Raw genomic sequence first — 20,840 nt, 5'->3', positions numbered from 1 at the left:
CCCAGCCCTGCCTTTTGTGTGACAGTTCCCAGCAGAACTGGGTTCCCACCAATGCTCTTTCCTGACTCCTTGTTGTAAATGTAAACAGCCCTAAGGCATCAAGGCCCCATGCCTACTTTAGATAGTTTGGTGAGAAGTTAGTCTTTCTGTTTTAGGCCAGAGATTTTTTTTTTCCCAGCATGCTCCCTGTGGCAGTCCTTTGCTGCCATGGCCAATGTTTTTAATGGCAGTGTTTAGAGATATTTCCACTTTAGGGAAGGGGTGTACCGATTGAGCTCTCACTAGCAGTGTGCAAATGTGCCTGCTTCCCAGTACCAGCACACTTTTATTTTTAAAGCATGTATTAATTGTCCAAACTAATGGATTTCATTATGATATTTCCATGCCTGATTGTAATATACTTTGATAATATTTACTACCCTCTTTTACCCTCCTTTGCATTTAGCAAAATTTCTGTTTTATTTTATTTTTTGGTCAAAGTCTTATTCCTTTCCAAGACAGCTCTTCCCCCTGGAGGCTGGGAGTCAATGGCATATTTGCTACTTTAGCATCTCGTGTGTGCAAGGACAGGGACAGACACTGAAGACACTGAAAGTGTGCTCACCACCCCCATTTGCCTGGGCAGAACCTTTATTCCATAGGCAAGATTATATTCTGATTATTTTATAAGTATTCACAGTTATTGCAGCCTAGTGAAAGAAGAGCTGTGACTCATGGTAGGTTCAAGTCAAGCAGGAACAGCAGACCTGAAGACCTGAGGGTGAGTTCTGTTTTCCACCCATAAATCTGGAGTTGTTTTACTAAGCATGCATTGAATGGCCGTAAGCAATGACTAGGAATTTATTTAATCTTATGGTGTTATGGCCAGAAAAAAACTGGTAGAGAGAACCAGAATGTAAGCCCCTCTGCGTGGCCCAGACACTTCGCTGTGATTTTGTGAACCTTCAAGACTTCCAAGCCTACCAAATAGACTGCACTATCCTTACTTTTTATGATATAACTTATCGGGGTGACTCCACCTGTCAGCAAATGGGCCCTGGCCAGGGTTAGACTCTGAGGTCTTCTCATTATAAAGGCAAGGATCTTTCTCCTGGACATAATCATTTAGGACTATGATTTGGTGTCAATCACTGAAGTACATGTTACTAATGCATTTATAGGGAGAAACGATCAACACATAGATTAATTTCAAATAAAAACCCTCTAGATCTGTAGTTACAGTATTTAGGGTATAAAAATTCTTCATCTGATTCTATGCTTGGGCTGTGGCTGGGAACTGTTTGCATTTATTAAGTGTTTCCTTGATGGATTGCAGGGATAGTAAGTGCTTGAAAGTCGATACAATGCTTGCAAAAGGACTTGAGTTTTGTCTCCTGAACTGATGTTAAAACCAGGCATGGTGGTTTCTGTGTGTCATTCCAACACTGGGGAGGCAGACAGATCCCTGGAGCACACTGGGCGGCTAGCCTAGTCTTGTTGGCAAGCTCCAGGCTAAAGAGACACCTTGTTTTAAAAAATGGTAGACATCACCTGAAGAACAGCACCTGAGATCGTTCTTCTACCTCCACTTACATGCTCACACATGTGCAACAGCATATACATAAATCCATGCAAACACACGCACGCACGCACGCACGCACGCACGCACGCATGGAAGTGTTTCCTTATTTGAGAGACTAGCATTAGCTTGGTGTTTTCAGAACCTAAAGATTGCTTCAGCATTGAGGAGAGGTTAACAATGGTAATTTTTTTTCCAATTAGAAGCTCAATAATGTTCGGGGGTGCTGAGGAAGTAATATTGAGCAATGAAAGGTTTCTCCCTTCCCCTGAGAAAAGAAACAGCAGCCTGTCTTTCTGATGTAAAAATTCAGAGTTTGTTTCATTTTTCGTTCTATGTATTTGCCAGCACCTGCAGGAAACAACTACTTTTCACTATTAATAGAAATGTTTTACCAGTGTTCTCGTTCCCTCACACAACTTCTTCATATCAAAGAATTTAATTTTGAATTGATGAACTCGATAGAGGAACAAAATTTATATATTTGTGTGTTACATGTTTAGCAGGTAGATTTCATTAGCTGGAATTTGGTTTGAATATTTTTGTTTTTAAGCTTGAGTTTTGTATTTTGAACCCTTTTAGTATATATGTTAGGTAATAACCATAATGTTTTCATAGATAGGCATTTGTGCATTCATTCATTCATTCTGCAATCGATTCTCACTGTGAATCCCAGTCTGGTTTACATTCCCTATTCTGTCTCAGTCTCCTAAGAAGTTTTGTAGGCTTCTGAAATATGAAGCAAGGCAGAACCAATGTTAAATGTTGTTTAAAGTTTAAGGGAAAATGCTCCTGTTCATCCCTTCTTGCCAGTGTGGTTCAGAATTATAACGCATGAATGTAGGGAATACTGATGCAGTCCAGCCCCTTTCTCCAGCTTCGGTAATCACTGCTGCATATGCTTATCTCCCTGGACAAGAGAATGAGCCCACACGGTACTCCTCTGTCTTCATCTTGTCTTCTTTCCTTCAAAATCCCATCCTAGGTTTCTTTCCATTTCTGTAGGTCTACACTTTGTGTTCTTAGTTGGGACATGAAATTTGTCCATCTGTGACAACATTTGTTTGATGCTCAAAGTCTTTTTGGTCCATGTAACAGTCTTGAACCGGCAGGTAGGCGGCTGCCTTTGTGACAGCTTTCTTTGGTTCCAGTGGTGTGCAGCTTAGTCTGGCACGCAGGGATGTAGATGCTGGTCAAAGAACTGTGTCTATTTTAAGCCCCATCCAAAGTGAGAAACCATGTGTTTGGTCACATGTGGCTCATCGGTGTAGGAAAGCAGGCCTGTGTCAACAGTGATTTCCTCATGTCCGGAGTTTGTGGTGCCAGAGGCTCTGATTAGTGTGTTACAGCCTCCCTCCCACGGGCTGATGTCGCAGTTCCTGCCTTGCCAGAAAGTAGTGGTGTACACGGTATTTGGTTTTGTGGTACTGCCCAGGTCTCTTTTGCAGAATCACTAACCTATAATCCCCTCAGAAGGGTCAGTGACTTTCTCATGACCTTTGGTTGGCAATGGAAGATTGAATCTATAAAAAAGATCATCTTCATAATAGTCAGTCCATAGAAACTTTGCCATGTTCAAGGTAGGCACATGGAGTTGAAGGTATGATCTCAGACTTCATGGAGCCTACAGTAAAATCATAGAAACTGAGGTAGAAATTTGTGTTCTGGGTAAGAAGGGTAGCTACCCAGGCACACACCGAGGTGTTACCTCCTCCTCAGCCTCTCTTGTCTAGTGACCACTGCACTCCTCTGTGTGTTAGGCCACAGAGACCTAGTGGGCAGAGTGCATGTTCAGGCTTATCCCAAGTTGTGGAAACTGTTAAGTCGCATTTCTCCTAGGAGAATGACTCCCAAAGCTGTTCATTTTAAACACACAGAGGTGTGCAGATGTTTGGGTGCAGAAGTCCATGGACACTCTTGGTAATGGTGTAGCAGTGGAGCCGGTATCAGCCAATGCGTATGCAAAACTACTTGAAGCAATTCCAAAAGAGGGATGTCTGTGCATTTAAAGAAAGATCTCATTAAGAAACAGAAACAATAGTAGCAAATATCTACAGTATGATCTCATCTATGTAAATTTCAAAATCAGCATTTATTTCTATTACATATATAAAGTTGTAAATACACAGGCGAGGTTCTGAAAGGATGGTACCAGACTCCTAAGAATGGGGGTATTGTTTTATTATGTTCTCTTATTCCTTACTTTACTTGTTCCAATAAGAGCAATGGTCCTCAACCTTTCTAATGCTGTGACCCTTTGATACAGTTTCTCATGTTGCAATGACTCCCAACCATAAAATTATTTCATTGCTACTTCATACCTGAAGTTCTGCTACGGTTCTGAGTTGTATGTAAATTCTAATATGCAGGTGGTTTTAGGCAGCCTGTGGTGGGAAGGAAAGGTTGCTGAGCCAATGCTCTCAGTGCCTGTGGCAATAGCAGGTAGATGCTTATGCATATCAATAAGACTCAGCTTGACAAGATACTGCATTTTTTATCACTGTGTGCCGTGGACACATGTGTGATATGTGGCATCAAACATCCTTTGTGGTCTGTGGTCAGCAGATGCAAAGAAAGTGCATCACCCACTTCAAGTTGTCTTCATCTTCAAAGGCAGAAGCTAGCCCAGGACATGTCTGTCATGATAGAAGCTTTATTTTGAACATCAAAACAGTGTTTCTACTGGGTTGACTGGATACAAGTGCATTTATGCATTGCTTTTGGGGTTCACAGATTGGCCTTGTGCTGCAGCTTAAAACACTGGACCAGGGTTCCTGCTTTAGATGGCCACTGTCTCCACTAACCTGCGTGGTTTTGTTTCCTATTAGCATTGCACATCCACCAGTCTCCCCAGCTGGTAGTGAAGCCCAGTGCCTTTGGAAACAAGCTGCTGTTTGCCCTGGGATTATGTTCTGATTGATGGTTGTTTCTCACAACAGCTGGTTCTCACTTCTCTAGGAGAATTTCGAGTGTCATCTAAAAATCAGTGGTACCTATTCTGCTCAGAGATTGCAGGGCCTTTCGTGTGTTCAAGCAAATTTGTTTGAAGTTAACCCCAGACTTAAATAGATATGACTCAAATAGAAATAATTACTGTAAGGATCGAAAACTGTCTAGTAATTGCTCTTTCTTAAATCCAGCTGTCTGAGTTTCTTATGTGGGGGCAGCCAAGTACAGAAGAGATTTACTCCCATCTGCCTGTTTCTGCTAGCAGCTGATTTGCAAACGGAGCACCAGTATAAGGCTGCATGGGACAGAAGAAAGGCTGGAGCCCCAATACCAGATTGATTCTTGGGGGGAAATGATGTTTTTTAACCTCCAGAATGAAGGAGCTCCATGTCTGTCTCCTGACAGTAGAGCCAGACGTTTTACAAGCACCTTGTCCCTCTTCTTCAAACTTCTCTGTAGTACTCTTGCTCACGAGCCTTTAGGGAGCACAAAGAGAAACAAGGGCTTCCATACTGATGCAGGCATACATGTCTTCATAGTGCTGCAGAGTTGCACATATCTGCCAGATATAAGGGGTCACAAGACACCCAGAAGGATATGGTAGTTGACAAGATTATACCAACCAATTATGTTTGTTTCTGAAAGTTAATCAGTTTGCTAGGTGGTGATGGAGAGGATGGTTGAGTTTAGGTATGTTTCCTAGTAAAGAATACTGCATGTGGTGATATGGGCATGCAGAGGCAGGGTGTGTCCTGGCCCGCAAAAGCCCAACAGAACACATTATAAGGGTGGCCAGGCTAGAAAAGCAACCTCAAAGACGATCAGTTGTTCATCAGGCGTAAGAGTCATGTGGGAAATAAAGGCTTGCCCAAGATTTGTGCACCAAGTCAAGTGACTAGGGCAGACTGCTTTTCCAGTAGTATAGATGCAGAAATAGAATGGAAGGAAGGAGTTTCATGTCCTGGAGACCCTTGGAAGCTCTTGCCTTATTCCTACTTAGAAATAAGGGCTTGACCTGGAATGCTGGGGAGTCATATTTGTTTTCTAGAAATAACAGATCAGATTGGATCTGGGATTCTCCCACAAAATGATACAGCAATGTTGAAAATGAAAGAATAGGGAAAGATTCAGAAGCAAAATGATGCAAAAGAAGAAGGGACTAACAGCAGTCTTATTAGACATACACATGATATGTGTATAAAAGCCAAGAGGTCAGCCACATAAAGAACAGAAGGAATAATCCATCAGAAAGTTGTAGCAACCTTTTACCTTTAGACACCTCATAAACAACTTTGAAAACTAGAAAGCCATTTCTCAGATAGAGTGGGAAGGAATTATCTAGTGTTTAGTTATGGGGTGGGGCAAGGGAGGTGTCAGAGTAGCTTACATAATAGCTTCATGGGGCAGGCACTTGGACCATGGGTGGATATGCACCCACCCTAGAGCTCTGAATGACATGTCTCTGCTGTATTCCAAAGTTTGTTGGAAATGCAGGTCCATTCATTGCTCCGGAGAAAGTGTTGGTTGAACACAAATATTTGAACCTCTTTTCTGTAAAATATACAGCCACTTCATTGGTTTTGAATAAAACCATAGAAGAAAATACCAAGCTAGGAAGACCAGAAAATCGTTTGTTCCATTATTGTGTTGAAAACATAGCAGAGGATGTCATCAGCCCCGGATCCACACTGTGAGGTAGCTCTGTGTGTGTCATTCCTGTTAAGTCCTTGTACATTCTAGTTGATCTCCGTTCTTCTGGTTATAATCTTTGGGATTCTCTGAGGTGCATCACAGGGTAGTCTGACCCTGGACTAGGTATAGGGTTTACATTTTGTTTTACCTAAGAGTCTCTAGTTCCTTTGTTATGGACCCTCAGCTTGGGAGACCCTTATTCATGTGGCTATTACAGGTGACCAAAATAAGAAGTTATGTTACATATAAAGCAAATGGGACAGGGTTTAATGGGCATGTGATGCCTAAAGGTGTTTAAAGACTGGCTCAGTTTGGTGGAAGTAACCAGAAGCATCTAGAGAGGGAAAGTGTGTCTCTGTCTCTGGATCGGGATGGTACAGTGTATGACTGGCACACACGAGACACCCTGAGCACTGTGATGAGCAGGCCAGTGTCTATCCCAAGGGGCTCTATGTGCTGCAGGCTCTTTAGGAAGAGGCCTCAGAATCTACATCAGAAGTTCGAATGGCAAGTGGAAACTGTTCAGTGGTAAGAGCTAAATCGGGGCTCAGGGTTACTATGAACACCATTATTGTTCTTCACCATAGGAAAGATGATTGTTAAAATGGATCCAGGTTTACTTAAGATTAGTTTAAGCAAATTTGCTGTTTTCGGGTTCTCTTAATTCATTGCTGGATAGTGACACAGGTGGATCAGTTTCTGCCCACACCTGCAAGGGAAGTGATGCAATCTTATTTAAACTTCTGCGTGTGAAGCAATAATAGTGTAGCTGGTTCCTCAGTGCAGGCCGGACAAACAAGCTGTGTCCAGAATGCATTTGAAGTGTGCTCCCTCCCTGTAGCCCGAGTCCCTGGGATGTTCTGGGGACTTGTATGTGTTGGGGAGGATGGCATCTGCCCCTGGATGGGCATTGAGACATCGCTTACCCCTTTCAGTTGCTACCATAACCGCAACAGTTATCAATTTCTAGCCTTGGTTACAGACCAGGAGGAGTATTGGCCACCTTTGACCTCTTTGATGGGAAAGAAAACAATGCAAGGTCAAAGTTATAGAAAGTCAAACTGCCATGGTTCACAGTGCTGGACTCACTTTGTTCCCAATATCTTCAAACCTCTCTCTTTTCTTAGTTCTTTTCCTCCTTCTATCCCTCCCTTCATTCATTTTTTTTCATTTTTTCTTTTGTCTTACTAAGGATTTAACCTAGGACTTCTGCAAACTAGGCAAGTACTCCCCCACTAAATTACATCTCCAAAACCATTTTCAGGCAGTGTCTCATTAAGTAGCCGAGACTGGCTACGCTTTGAATTTATTCTAGCCCAGTTAGACCTTGAACTTGTGAGTCTGCCTCAGCCCTGCAAGTAGCTGGGGTTACAGGACTGCACCACCAGGTCTGGCGTGGAACTTCTCCTTCTTCCCGCAGACTTTCTTGCAGTTAAAGTGAGATGAGCCACAGGACCCTTGGCTCCTTTGCCGAGATCCTCCGTCTGTGCTGGAACAGGAGGCTGTAAGTGAGAACCAGCTGCCTCCCTTGTCACTTGGTGATTCTGGGGTGAGGTAGCTTGGGTGAACAGAACCAAGCACATCGAGAGTCCCACTCTTAGGAACTTGCTAGCATGTTGTAGCAAATACAACCTCATTTCCCTAAGTTAGAACTCCTTTTCCAAGGAGCCGGCTCTGTGGTCCCAGGGAAAGGCAATTACTTATTAAGGATGGCGAACTTCAGCTGCACCTGGTGTGAAGGCTACCCTCAAGAAGAATGCCTCTGGCTAACCCAGGAGGAGCAGGTGTTCTGAACATCTCCTTTGTTTGCTGCTCCTTTAAACTAAGATTCCCTGCCTTTTCTTATGAAAACTGTTCTTCCTGCTTCTGCATGAGCAATGATGTTATAATCAGTGTCTCTAACTGGTCATTCTGAGACCCTGGTGACCCTCTGACTCCTTGGTGCTCTCTGTCCTGGGGCTTCCCCAAAGTGAGCTCTGCTCAAGGTGGCCTGGGGCTTCCATCTGTGTCCAGTGCTAGAGTACACAGCTGTCGAAATAAAAATAGCCTATCAGATTACTCAGAGTGGAAGGGGGAGGGGTGTGATAAAGCACTGCCCATCAAAGGGAGGCCTGAGGACACTGGTGCCTACACTAAGAGTGCAGGTGCCCTTCCAGCTGCACCTACCATGTTGTAAACGTCAGGCAGTACCATGGCAACCCTGGCAGCATTCACAGTTGACCACATTGCAGAAGGATGCTGCTCTTCATATGGAGGAGAAATGACAGATGCCAGCCTCTCCTTACTTCTCTCTAACTGCTCAGCTCCTATATCCTTTCTACTCTGAAAGCTCCTTGCCCTGCTCATGTTGTTCAAACACTTGCTAAATTTGACCTCTACTTTTGGGAGCCGGAACCCCACAATCAAGGAATTGACCAGCCCTTACAAGCAACACCCAGTTCTGAGTCAATCTTTACCTCCTTCTAAAACATCCAAGGTGTGGCCCAGAGAAGGAACAGTGAGCCGGACTAGGGTGTCATGGATGCTGTTTAAAAGAGGCTTTTACAGCATTGTACATATCCACACCTGAACCCCGAGGTGGTGGCACATCTGTAAGCCAGACCGTCGCTCTGGCTTTCTCGGGTGAGGCACTTTAAGAACTAATTGGCTGTGGCAGCTGAGAAGAGGCACTGATAAGGTTCCACACTGTGCCCTGTGCCCTCTGGAACACATGGGCTTAAGGGGCCGGCATGTCCCACTGAGAGAGTGATGCTGGCTGGGCAGACAACTCTCCTGGGGACGCAGATGTTGGTCCACTTCCTAGTCTGTGTGGTAATGTTTGCTGATAGCTGAGCAGATAGGCAGGACCACCATCAAGGGAGAGCCACTGATCACACACCTGGTGTCAGCCAGTTTTTGAGCACCTATTTTATATTAGCATCATACTTAGGGTCATTCACATTTTCAACTTAGTTCCTCGTTTTATAAACCCCCCCTCCCACTCAATAGCAGAGTAAAGAAGAGAATGAAGTGCAGCTATTGTCTCTGAAGAATGCAGTTCTAAAACAGCAGTATGCTGAGTCAGATACCATGAAATTGGGAAAGTGAGCCTGGAAGATGAGTTTCATGTCCTCTGAATGGGTGTATGAAAAGGGTCTGCCTAGACCAGGGCTCAGTGCCCTTTTGTCTGTCAAGGCCAGGAGAATAAGGATTTGGGGTTTAGAGGTTCTGTTAAAGCTTCTCCACTCTTCTGTAAGCATGGAACCAGGGATGGTGTATAAGCAACAAGTTTGACTGTGCTAGGCAAACACAGGCCTCAGTTTGCCCTTCTTGCCTTTACTGTCAGTGCCTAAGAGGTCTCTGTTACAATGGCATGCATGATTCCTGAGGCTAGCTGGCATAAGCTTGAGCTGTGTTATCCCAGTTTAATGGCTTCTGAGAATGTGCGAATGGTTTTGCCTTATACTTAATACTCACCTGTTGCAATTTTCCATTCATTTTGAAATTAAAATATAATTACATCATTTTCTCCATCCTTTTTTCTTGCCCCAAGCCTTTTTCTTATATCCTCCCTTTAAAATTTATGGCCTTTATTTCTTTAATGGTTATGTTTTATATATATATCCTTAATTTCAGGGCTGACCACTTGGTGTTGGATAACCAATTTCGGGTCTCTTCCCTGGAGAAACCTTTTTCTCCTGCTCTCAGTATTCCTTAGTTGCCTGTAATTCTTTGTCTAGAGTTGATGCCCCATGAGATTTCCCCATTCCATGTTCTCAAGTCTATTGCTGTCATCCTTGTTCATATCTTCTCTAGGCAGCCATTGCAACAAATGACAACCATGACAGAAAACCACGGTCCATCAAAATAGAGAGAATAAGCGACTGTGTGGTCCCCAGCCCCTGCTGATATATCTGCAGCACATCCCTACCTGAAGTTCAGGCATCATAGCAGAGAAGGGGTGGGGAGGTTATAAGAGCCAGAGAAACAGGATATTTCTGTGTGACTTTTTCATAGAAATGTCAGAGAAACTAGATCCATGACAACTCATTCTAATGGCTGCCGAAATTTTTCGTTCTTGATGAGTATGTTTACCATGTGTCCCGCTGAGACCATTAGTAGCATCAGGCAGTGAAAGCTGGAGTTCAGGCATTCTAAGAGAAGGCACCAGTGTGGCTGCATGGAACCATTGATTCTAGAGCCAGCTCCAACTTTCATAGTCAACTTAAGGGCTGTGCCTTTAGGACGTACAGTTTTGAAATTCTAAAGATGCATCCCTTTCGAAGAATCTTTTTCTTCACTCAAAGGCATTTGCTACTGCTTTTCAAGGAGCAAGAGCCGAGAGACTGAGAAAATGGCTACCACTGTAAGAATCTGGAATAAAGCAGCCCAAGCCTGGTGTGCTGGGCTAAGGCACCTACATTCTAGGGTCTTGGAAACACTTGGAACCCAGAGCTGAAGTCTCTGTAAGCCGACATGGTGAGAGAAGCCTGCAAAGAGGCGCTGTGCTATGTTGAAGTTCTGCTGAGGAAAGGCCATTGGGAGGAGCAGGAGGGAGAAGGAATCACAGAGACTGGAAACCAGAGCTCGGGAGGAGGGTGGGACTCACATGCAGGCCAAGCTGGGGATGGTGACAGACTGGGGCTGTGGCCACACTCTAGGACTTAAATTTTGATCGTCTTTACTTTTCAGATTCAGATGTGCTGAGTATGCTTTAGGCAAACATGGTCAGATAAATATGTATCTTTTACAGAAATAATGTTTTCATATTGATGTTCTCTAATTAGTTTCTGAGTAGCAGTTTCTCCACAATTACTTTCTGATGTGATTGGATGGCACTCCCTCTTCACGAAGGTACACTGCAGGATGCCTGGGTTTGGAGCACATATAAAACTGGCCCCAGATTTTCTGAATCACAGCTGTACACCAGTAACCCTCACACTGAAGCAAACCCCGAAGAGGTGGGGAGGTGGGGCAGCCCGGATTTCCCTCATTGCCTTCCTATAATCCATCCCGTGTGGGCCAGAGGAAACCCCTGGTACTGAGGCCACTGTGGTCTGTCTTTGAAATACCTTAAACAAAAATAAACATCAGAATCCTCTTCTGTCGCTCTGACAAGTCAAATGTATGTCGTTTTTTGACTAACCTGAAAGAAGCAGCAGGTGTAGAGACTTCTTATTTGCATCTTGGCTCACAAAATCAAGCCCAAGGCTAAATCTTACCTCTCTGCTCTGACCATCCCACTCCCCCAAACCCCACCAAGGACCACAGTGTTCTTGGAAGTTGTTATTTGTGGTATAGTGCCTAAATTTAGCCTGCAGGAAGAATCAGTGGCAAATGAGTACTTTCAGAAAATGTCTTTTCAGTTCAGAATCTAGACTTAAGGCTTGCATTGTGGAGTATCACTACAAGGCTGTGTTTATCTTCAGAGGGGATTTAGTAATTCCATTGACATTTTTGCTACGATACTAGAAATTTAAAAAGAAAGTGACGAAGAATATAGACCTTACTGTCTATTGTTTACTTTCTATACTGACTTCTGATTCCTTCTCAGATCCCACTTAGAGTGTTTCTAGATTATTCTTCCTGGGGAAGTAACTTTGACTTATACCTTTCTGTTTGATACAGTGTAGTTTTTTTCAGCTGTTGTGGACTGTGGGTAAATCCTTAGATTGAAGAAAGACATCAATCAAAACTCATCGACCAGGCACTGAATTTGGCTTACACACACCACAGAGGTGCCAGTCTCCAGTGCCTCTCTGGAATAGACGCTCTTGCCAGGGGGCGCATATGAAGGGGACTAAAGTGGTCTCCCCTGGAATGAGCATGTAAGTTTCAAGTCAGCAGTTGTCATCTCTGGGTCTGTGGTCTCTAAGAATTCCGTTTTTCACAGTTTTTCTTACCTTGCGGTTTAGATGAAATGCAGAAGTACTCAGATCCACAGAGGCAGAGGAAAGACTGGATATCAGCAGGGTTAATGGATAGGAAGGAAAAGGAGTAGGTGTGTAATGGGAACCCAGATATGCATGATGTTGATGATTTGCAGCCATGAAGATGTTCACTTGGGAAATATCAGTATGTTACCTGGTACAGTGACTACATCTGTGCTCATGGATATTCAAAAGATGAGACAAGGAATTCCCTTAAGTCCACAAGTTCAAGGCCAGCTTGGGTAACGTAGAGAGTCTCCAAATGAACACTAACAAACAAACCAAACCTGTAACTTACAGCTACTCAGGAGACAAGGCAGAAGGATAAAGTTCAAAGCCAATTTTGACAACTTAATAGGACCCTGTCTCAAAATAGAAAGTAAAAGGAGGGCTAGGAATAGTGATTTAGTAGTGTGGCATTTGCCTTGCCTCGATCTCCAGCTCTGCCAAAATAAAAAAAATAAAATAAATTTAAGGTGGTAAGTTTGCATTCTGTATGCTTATTTTACCATACTAGAGACGAGTGTGGTGCTGATACTTGTGTAGTAAGGGTGTTGGGTGTTTCCAGGTTTTTTACTTTTAATCCAAAGGATTGAAAGTGAGTGCGTACACAGATTTGTAAAAGTAGCAAGGAAATTTTTCAGAGAACAGTAGAAAAGATCAGAATACATTGCAAGAGAGCAGGGGTACAGATAGTCAAGGATCCCCAAATATTATTCAGGGCTTTCTTTATGGACTCAAGAAGAACTTTGGCTGGTTCTCTGTTGAATGATAGATTATTTTTCGACTGTGCATGTCCCCATATGCATCTCATTTTAAATATATGCACGCCCAACTTTGCATAGGTGTAAGCTGCTAAGTAGAGGATTCTCCCTCAAAGTTTACTTGAGCACACAGTTTTGCGTTACTGTGTATATTCTTCATACTAGATACACTGGGGATATACTTGAATAGAAACTATCTAAATTTGTCTTAGGGGTAGAAAAAAAACAATTTTTGCTACTGTTCAGAAGGGGGGTGTACATGTAGCCCAGTGCAGGTAGGGATCCAAAGTTGCTATGTGCTTTATTCAGAGAGGACGATATGTACATATATACAGGTAAGGGATCTAGGCTAGCTAGTGCATTACTAGAGTGTGGAGGTGTGTATAATCCGAACCAGGTAGGCTCTCAGATTACTAAACTATTTCATCGACTTCCTCAGTTCTGTGAGTTATTTCCACCAGTGAAACACACCTTTGCTACACGATTTTGGAGTTTTGATTGTTTCTGTTTTGAGGCAGGGTCTCATGTAGCTCAGGCTAGCCTCAGACCAGCTAGATAGCTGAAAATGGCCTTGAACTCTAGTCCTTCTGCTTCTGCCTCCAAGAACTGAGGTCAAAAACATGTACCATGGCACCGAGCTGGCTTTGTGGGTTTCGTAGCAGTGCATGAAGTTGTGATCTGGCTTCTGATCAAGTGAGGTCCGTTTTCCTTTTAATTTTATTTTTTCTTTCTTGGAGTGAAGAATTGGTCATTGGGGACAGAAATGAAATTAGTTCTTGCTGGGGTTGCAGGCTTATTCTATCCTTGTTTCATTAGGACTTGAGTGTTTCAAACTGAAAGATCTGCTTAGCTGGCCTCCTGGAACTCTGGATGGGCCTGTTTATCAAAGAAAAGATGCCATATTTGTAGGAGGAAGCCCCTTGATTCACCCATTCTGTCTCTGGTACTAAATTCTAATAATAACATCCTTTTTTTTAGACAGCTAAAATAACTTTTCCATTCTGTGGAGTTCTAGCCCGTTCTAGAAATTACTCTCTTGCGTCTGTTTTTAATATTTCTACAAGGATTTAGTTGTGTTATTTTATTTAAAACAGGTACATAGCATTTGTGCATATTTTGTCCATGTATATAATGTGCAATAACTATATAAACAGTTTATGTCACCTCCATCCTCTCTGCTGTTGCCACATTTGTTCCTGCCAAACTCCGGAGTCATTCCTCCGACATCCCCTTTCCCGTTGCCAGTCTTCTCCACGTTCCTCCACCCTACTGCCTGCCAGGGTTCTAATATCCACTAGGCCTCTCAAATGAGAAGAGCAGCTTTAGCTCCTGTGTAAAGACGATCCTATGTGCTGACTGTAATGCCCTCAGGGCCCGGCCATTGGCTGTAGATGTGAGACGGGGCTCTGTTTCTAAGTGCTTCATCTTAGCGTCCCTGTGAGAAAGAGCGTGGCCCTGCTCAGCTGCATCTGAAAACAGGTCACTGGATTCTCAGCAGACTCTACTGTCTGGGTGTCTGGTAGTTTTTGAAATCACATTTGAAACAAGGAAGAGCTTGGCCTCTTTCCTGGTTTTGTGATCAGAAGCTTGGCCCTGCTTCTCAGGTCTATCATTTTAAGTGTGATTTTTAGTTTCGGTCCAAAGAAAGACAAAAACCCTACCTTTGAGTGGTTATTATACTTGCTGAAACAGAAAACTGAAAATCTGTGGAACTTTTGAGAATATGACAGTTCTGGCTTATTCAGATCAAGCCTCTGGTATGCTTTCTGAACTTTCTTCTTCCCCAGTGATGTCTGTTGATGTAATTTCTCTCTGAACTTTCTTCTTCCCCAGTGATGTCTGTTGATGTAATTTCTCTCTGAACTTTCTTCTTGACCCAGTATTGTCTATTGACGTAATTTCAAAACCCAAATACAAGAATTTCAGCAGGAGCTTCTCAGGGCAGATCCCTTGTAACTCTTTTACTTCTGTCCTGTGTTTTTCTGATGTTTGCACCATGTGATCCCTGGAGTGGGGAATATCCAACACGCGCAGTCGTTCTCTGTGGGCACAGAGCGTTTGCACCTTCCCTTGTCTCTTGATTATGATGCTCACTTCATCCATATTGCCGCTGCTGCCACCCAGAAGGCCAGCTAGGCTAATAAATAGCTCTTCTAAGGAACTGTGACCCTTGAAGCTCAGGTAGATCAGTACAACATGAAACTAACTGCTCTGTGGTTTGAACAGCTGTGACTTGATATTTAATAGCTCCATAAGTGCTAACTGGCTTCCCACCAGCCCACTATTCCAAAACACCATAGAAAGGGCTCAGTGTTTTAGTTTTCCTTTTTCTGTAAGCATCTTATTTCAAGGAACAGAAAAGCAATTTTATTACGATGTCTTCCAAAACATTAGAGGGAACATGAGGCAGAAAATGTGTAACAAACGGCATACTACTGGAAACACTGTTGCTATTTTTACTACTTATAGATTTTTCAGGTTGTTGGAGTTTTCTAAGTTTTTTTTAACCTCCTTTTTGATATTCTTTCCATAATGTCAGTAAATACATCCTGCCCTCCATCCGTCTCTCTGTGAAGCTCTCCCGAGTACACTCCTCCGTATAGATCAGAAAGGAAGCATCTAGTCCACACATCGGTCCAAGGGTGATTTTAAGTCAGCCCAGCTTTCTGGTGGCACAGGGGTCTCAGTGCTGCTTTCTGAATTAGTAACTAACTGTTAAAAGCTGTGCACATGTGCAGGCATCTGACGCCTGTTTTAGGTAGCTGTAGTTCTGCCTTTTGTGGCCTCAAAGATATCTGTGCTTTGTTAATGACTAAGTCACGATAAATATATGCTCTTGGGGGCAAACAGCTAAGCCTTTTTGACAGTTTTGACTCCTTCCATGACTGGATTTGCATATTTTTTATTGTAGGTCATAGTGAGGTGGTTTGTGTTCTTTTTGAGTGTCACTCGAGCGTATGTAGACAACGTGCCCTTTGCATGGCCTGAAACCCAGCTCTCCCCCTTTCCTGATGGTTCTTACCAGCACACACTCACCCTGCACTCTTCTCACGCCGCCATCTTTTCAGATCTGATTAGCATTTAGCCTCAGCATGCAAACTTGGAGTGAATGCCTACCATGGGCATCAGTCTATGAAGTTAACGTTCTTGTGCTTATATGTGCAGTCTATGATGCTACACTGTCTTGTCTTTTTCTCTGCTTTGCTTTAACAGCACAGGGTACTCAAATGTAATTGAGAGCCACATGTTCATCTTAGCAAGATGCATGAATGGGAAGCTGCTACCTGCCTGGCTCAGCTATGAGAGCAAGGAGCCTAGAATGACATGTTACTCCTTATCCTGTGACTCACACAGAGAGAATGCCTTACACCTGCTTCCTATGGCTGGTAGATTTTCCTGAATACTGGGCAGGTTCTACTTTGTGGGTCCACACTTATTTCCTTCTGTGCATCAGGTAGCACAGACATGAATTTGGCCCTCCCTATTAAGCACAACCTAAAGGAAGCACAATGCCTCCCATTTACCCTGGTGACAGTGTTCCGGGTGTATGCACTCTTAGTATGCCAAGCGCTGTTTGGCCTAACCTCTGTCCATTCTCTTCGTTGTCTCTATTTTTGTTTATCTTCTTAGTATGTAGACTGGGCTGACTTTTGACTCTATTAGAATGTAGTGGCTAGCCATCAACATTGAGAGAGGTAGACATTTTTTTGTGCTGTGCTGGAGGGTCCACTTAGCCCTTTGCCTGGCTGGAGTAGCTAAGTTGAGGTGGCAGTAGTGCACCTGAGAACCCTGTCCTCTGGACGTCTGGACTGCCCTGCGGATGGAGGGAGTATGTGGGAAGAAGGGTTCCACAGAGTTTGGACCTGACCACCTAACTGCCTGCTTTCACTCAAGAGCCAGAGAGAGAGAGAGAGGGAGAGAGAGAGAGAAAGAGAGAGAGAGAGAGAGAGAGAGAGAGAGAGAGAGAGAGAGAGAGAGACTCCCTATCTCAGTGGAAGAGAGGACAGAAAGGACCTTTTTGGCAGAAGTACTTCCTTTCTTTTCAAATTATGCTTTTAATGTCATAAGGTTTGGAAGAGCTTTAAATGTTTAAAATAACTGGTCAGTGTTCCCAGCATAACACAGCCTCAAGAGCCTAGGAAACCTAAAGAGAAGGGGCCGGTGGGCTGCAGGTGTAGTCATACAAGGCAGGGCCCACCGCCTCCCTCCCTTTCCTCCCAGTGGGCTGCAGGTGTAGTCATACAAGGCAGAGCCCACCTTTCCTGCCGGTGGGCTTCCACTCTTGGCAAAGTACATCTGCTCTGGGATGAAAACAGAGGTAAAACTCATCTCCAAGACTCAATCCTGTACAAAACGATACAATAACTGCTGTATATAATACTTCTCTTTCAAATCCTGATTAAATAATTTGATTCTTTTTTTCAAAGTTTGAAAAGCTGCACAGAAATGGTGAGGGAAAATTAATCTTTATTTTTGAGGTTTTTTTTCCTGATGATTCCCCCCCCCCCAATAATGGCAGATGGGAAGGAAGGGGGTTGTATCTTTCAGGCTTTTTATTTGCTGACAGCATGTCATACTCTGAGCCAGTGTCAGCAGAAAGGGGCAGATTAAGAAGCAGTTGGAGGCTTCTGTTTTCCAGCTCTTGCTGGAGAAATGAGTTCTATGCTAAAGTCCCAGAACCAGCTCAGCTTTCTCATTATACAACTTTCCCCATATTCTGCCTCCGCCTGTACCCGTGAAGCCTGAGCTGCTGTACTTTGTCCCTGCCTTCTGTAAGCCTGCCCGACCTAGAGGGCCTGGTCCCAGGGTGGGTACTGTACTGTCTAGCTACAGCTCCAGCGCACCTCCCGGGGGGCCAGATGAGCACTAAAAGTTACAGAAAGACTTCAAGCAAATCTACAAAGCAGGTTGCATTGTCACCTCCTCTCCCAGGGAACTTGGCTACCTCTGTATCATTATTGTACATCAGGCCGACCTCTCGTACTAGCTAGTTCTTCTCTAAGTCCAGGACTTAGTGACAAGATTCTGTGACATTTGCCAGATATGAGAGAAAACTCATGAATGGTTCGTCTGTCCTTTACCACACTCCATTGCCAAGGTTGATAAGATCTGTGTGCCCTGTGCTGATTGACACTGAAGACTTTAGAACTACTATGCCCGTCTATTCTGTAGAAAAGTAAAGCATTTGTTCTTTTATAAAACTCCAGCTCAGCATGATTTTAAATCATTACCTTTGGTAATTTTTCCCCTCAAATTAGGGGGATATAAATATAGTAGTTTATTATACAAGCCTTTGGTGTTCTGTAAAGCAAGCGACTTTGTTTTCAGGTTTCAAAGGCCCAGTAGTGGAATTGTAGTTCTTATAACACGAAAATGACATAGAAGGCTATGGCAGGACATCACAGTTCTCAGCCCTTCTTAAGGCATAGGCTAAGAGTGCCTCCTCTGGGGAGATTTGGGATCCAAAGGAAACGTTACAGTGAGTTGTGAACATCAACACTGAAGTGCTCAGTCCCTCAAATGTTGTCTAAATTTGTTATATGTGTTGCTTGCAAACCAAAGCATGAATATTGAGATACCCATGGAAAAGAATCAGGAACCTGAATTAAAGAGTTTTTCCTCGGTTCCTTGGCAACAAAAGATGATTAAAAACTTCTCCTTTTTATTTTTTTGTTTTTTGACCTAAGTAAATGGTTCCTTTTAAGTCTTTACTCCCCCTTTGTATCATCTTTTTTAGTTTTATTTATATACATGTATATATATTTTTTATCCTTCTACAGGGAGTTAAATACCTGTGCATTCCAGCAGCGGACTCACCATCTCAAAACCTGTAAGTTTTTTTCTGTGTTATTTGAAGAAACTAAGAACAAGTGCAGTGTGTGTTCCAGCAGTTCTTGGGCCAACTGAAAAGCAAATTTGCGATTCTGAAGGAAATAAGTGAACACTTGAGAGCATCTATGGAGTTGCTGCTGTCCTTGCATAGCTACTATCCTGAGGTGGAGGACGTGAGTCTGCAGAAAGCCTAACTGGCTCAGCCACTGCAAACTGCAGGTGGAGGCACCTTGTTATTTTCCAGTGCTACTGTGAAACATGAAGGCTGGGTGTCCCCAGGAATGCTCTTTTTAAGAAGACTTGAAATCTAGGGAGATGGGCCAGTCAGTAAAGTGCCTGCTGGGCGAGCCTGAGGACCCAAGTTCAGGACCCCAGCACCATGTAAAAACTAACACATCTGCTTATCTATAACCTCAGTGCTAGGGACTTAGAGATAAACTGATCTTCAGAGCTCATTGCTCAGCTAGTCCAGCCAAATTATGGAGCCCCAGATTCAGGGAGAGACTTTGTCTCCAAAAAAATGAGGTGGGGGAGAAAACACTGGTCATCTACCTCTAGTCTCCACATGCATGTACTCATGTGCATGCACAGCATACACACACACACACACACACACACACACACAGAGAGAACACCTGGAGTGTAGAGAAGATGCCTTAGTAAAATATTTGCCATGCAAGCATGAGGACCTGAGATCTAATCTCCAGAGACTACATAAAATGGAAGGTGTTGGCACATCTCTGGAAACTCATAGGCAAGATTGTCTGCCCTCATGGTGAAATCCTGGGCCAAATGAGACTCCGTCTCAAATCAGAAGTGAAAGTACTTGAAGGTACCCAGTGCCCAAGTAAAGAAACAGGCAGCATTAAATTGATTCTAATATTTTATTAATCCAATATATCTAAAATGTGGTGATTATATGTAAAAATACACATGCTAACTATAAAAATTCCCAAGATATTTCTCACCCCTGCCCTCACACTGTCACAGCGGTCTGATGTGCATCCTCTGCCCTGAGAGCTCTTCTCTGTCGATCTGTGCTCACATGCAGTTTACATCCTTTCCCCTGCAGGACGGTCTCGACCTCAACCTGGCTGATCAGAGTGCCCATTATGTTGTCATAACTGTATAAACCTTTGACATCATTTTAGTCCTGTTTATCTTTTTTCACTCCAAAATATATGCCTATGCTTTATTATTTGTGTATACGTGTGGTTTAACATATGGGCGTGAGTACGAGCATCTGTGTGCCATGCTATACACTTGGGAGATTAAAGGACAACTTCCAGGAGTCAGTTTTCTTCTTCCATTCTGGACTCCAGGGATCTAGTCCAGGGTTCAGGCTTGTGCAGAAACATGTTGAGCCACCAGCCTGTCTCACGGGGTCCTCTTTGTCATTTTAACCATTTAAGAGGGATTCACAATTGTAGCTCACCTCAATCACAGCATCCACATTGAGCAGTGGTGCAGCCTCAGTAGGATGGGATGGAGCACTGGAGATCCAGTTACAAATGCAGCAAGCACCCTTGGTCCCAACTGAGGCCTAGTGTGGATAGGTGATAGTTCCTCAGGCCTGCATTTGACCCTTGCAGGCTGAGATGCTAGGAACTCCATTACTTTACTCATCCCGCTGAACCTGGCTTCTGGCTATACTTGGCCTGGATATTGGGGGCCAGCATGACAGCTCTCCTGGAACTATATGTTACTGTTTCATCAAAAGTGCCCCAGATTCAAATAGTATTGTTAAGTCTGAAAGACCACAGGGTTCATCTTCCATTGTAAACGAGTGCTGGTGTATACAGATCTTCTTTGTCAGTGAGGCAGACGGCATACTTGTATTTTCTATCTCCACTGACAGGCTTCTTTAAAAGTTGCTGGAATATCAGCCATCCTTAAGTCTTCACTGCCAGAGAACAGAGAAATCATGGATCAGGCTGTAACTTTATAAGACCTCCCTGTTGCAGGAGGGGCAGGGTAGGTCTACAGTTCAGTGGGGAGTCGGACAGGGGACAGCGGAAATAGGGTTAGACCAGGAAAGCACTGCGTAAATGGGAAGTTGGTCCAAGCTTGTTCTGCCCAGGCCAGGGGTTGTTTCTACCCCGACTCTTGATATTTCACAGAGAGATGAGACTTTAA

At 43.6% G+C, this 20,840-nt stretch overlaps 1 protein-coding gene across 6 annotated transcripts in view; it reads left to right on the top strand.

Annotated features, from left to right (window-relative positions):
- Dusp22 (dual specificity phosphatase 22) overlaps positions 1-20,840 on the top strand; it is a 56,012-nt gene that overhangs the window by 17,463 nt on the left and 17,709 nt on the right. For 5 of the 6 annotated variants that reach the window (XR_012910384.1, XR_012910387.1, XR_012910385.1 and 2 more), the window contains one exon: positions 18,653-18,702. The exons of the other annotated variant lie outside the window; for it this stretch is intronic. Coding sequence is in view for 1 of the 5 variants with exons in the window: in XM_075969971.1 (XP_075826086.1) it covers positions 18,653-18,702 (50 nt within the window). In the remaining 4 variants the exon portion in view is untranslated. The remainder of the gene's footprint in view (positions 1-18,652; positions 18,703-20,840) is intronic. 6 annotated transcript variants of the gene reach the window in all.

The sequence above is a fragment of the Microtus pennsylvanicus genome, chromosome 4 (assembly GCF_037038515.1).
Source record: "Microtus pennsylvanicus isolate mMicPen1 chromosome 4, mMicPen1.hap1, whole genome shotgun sequence".
Taxonomy (NCBI): Eukaryota; Metazoa; Chordata; class Mammalia; order Rodentia; family Cricetidae; genus Microtus; species Microtus pennsylvanicus.
Note: the sequence above shows the minus strand (reverse complement) of the source record. Positions and strands in the feature narration are given on the sequence as shown.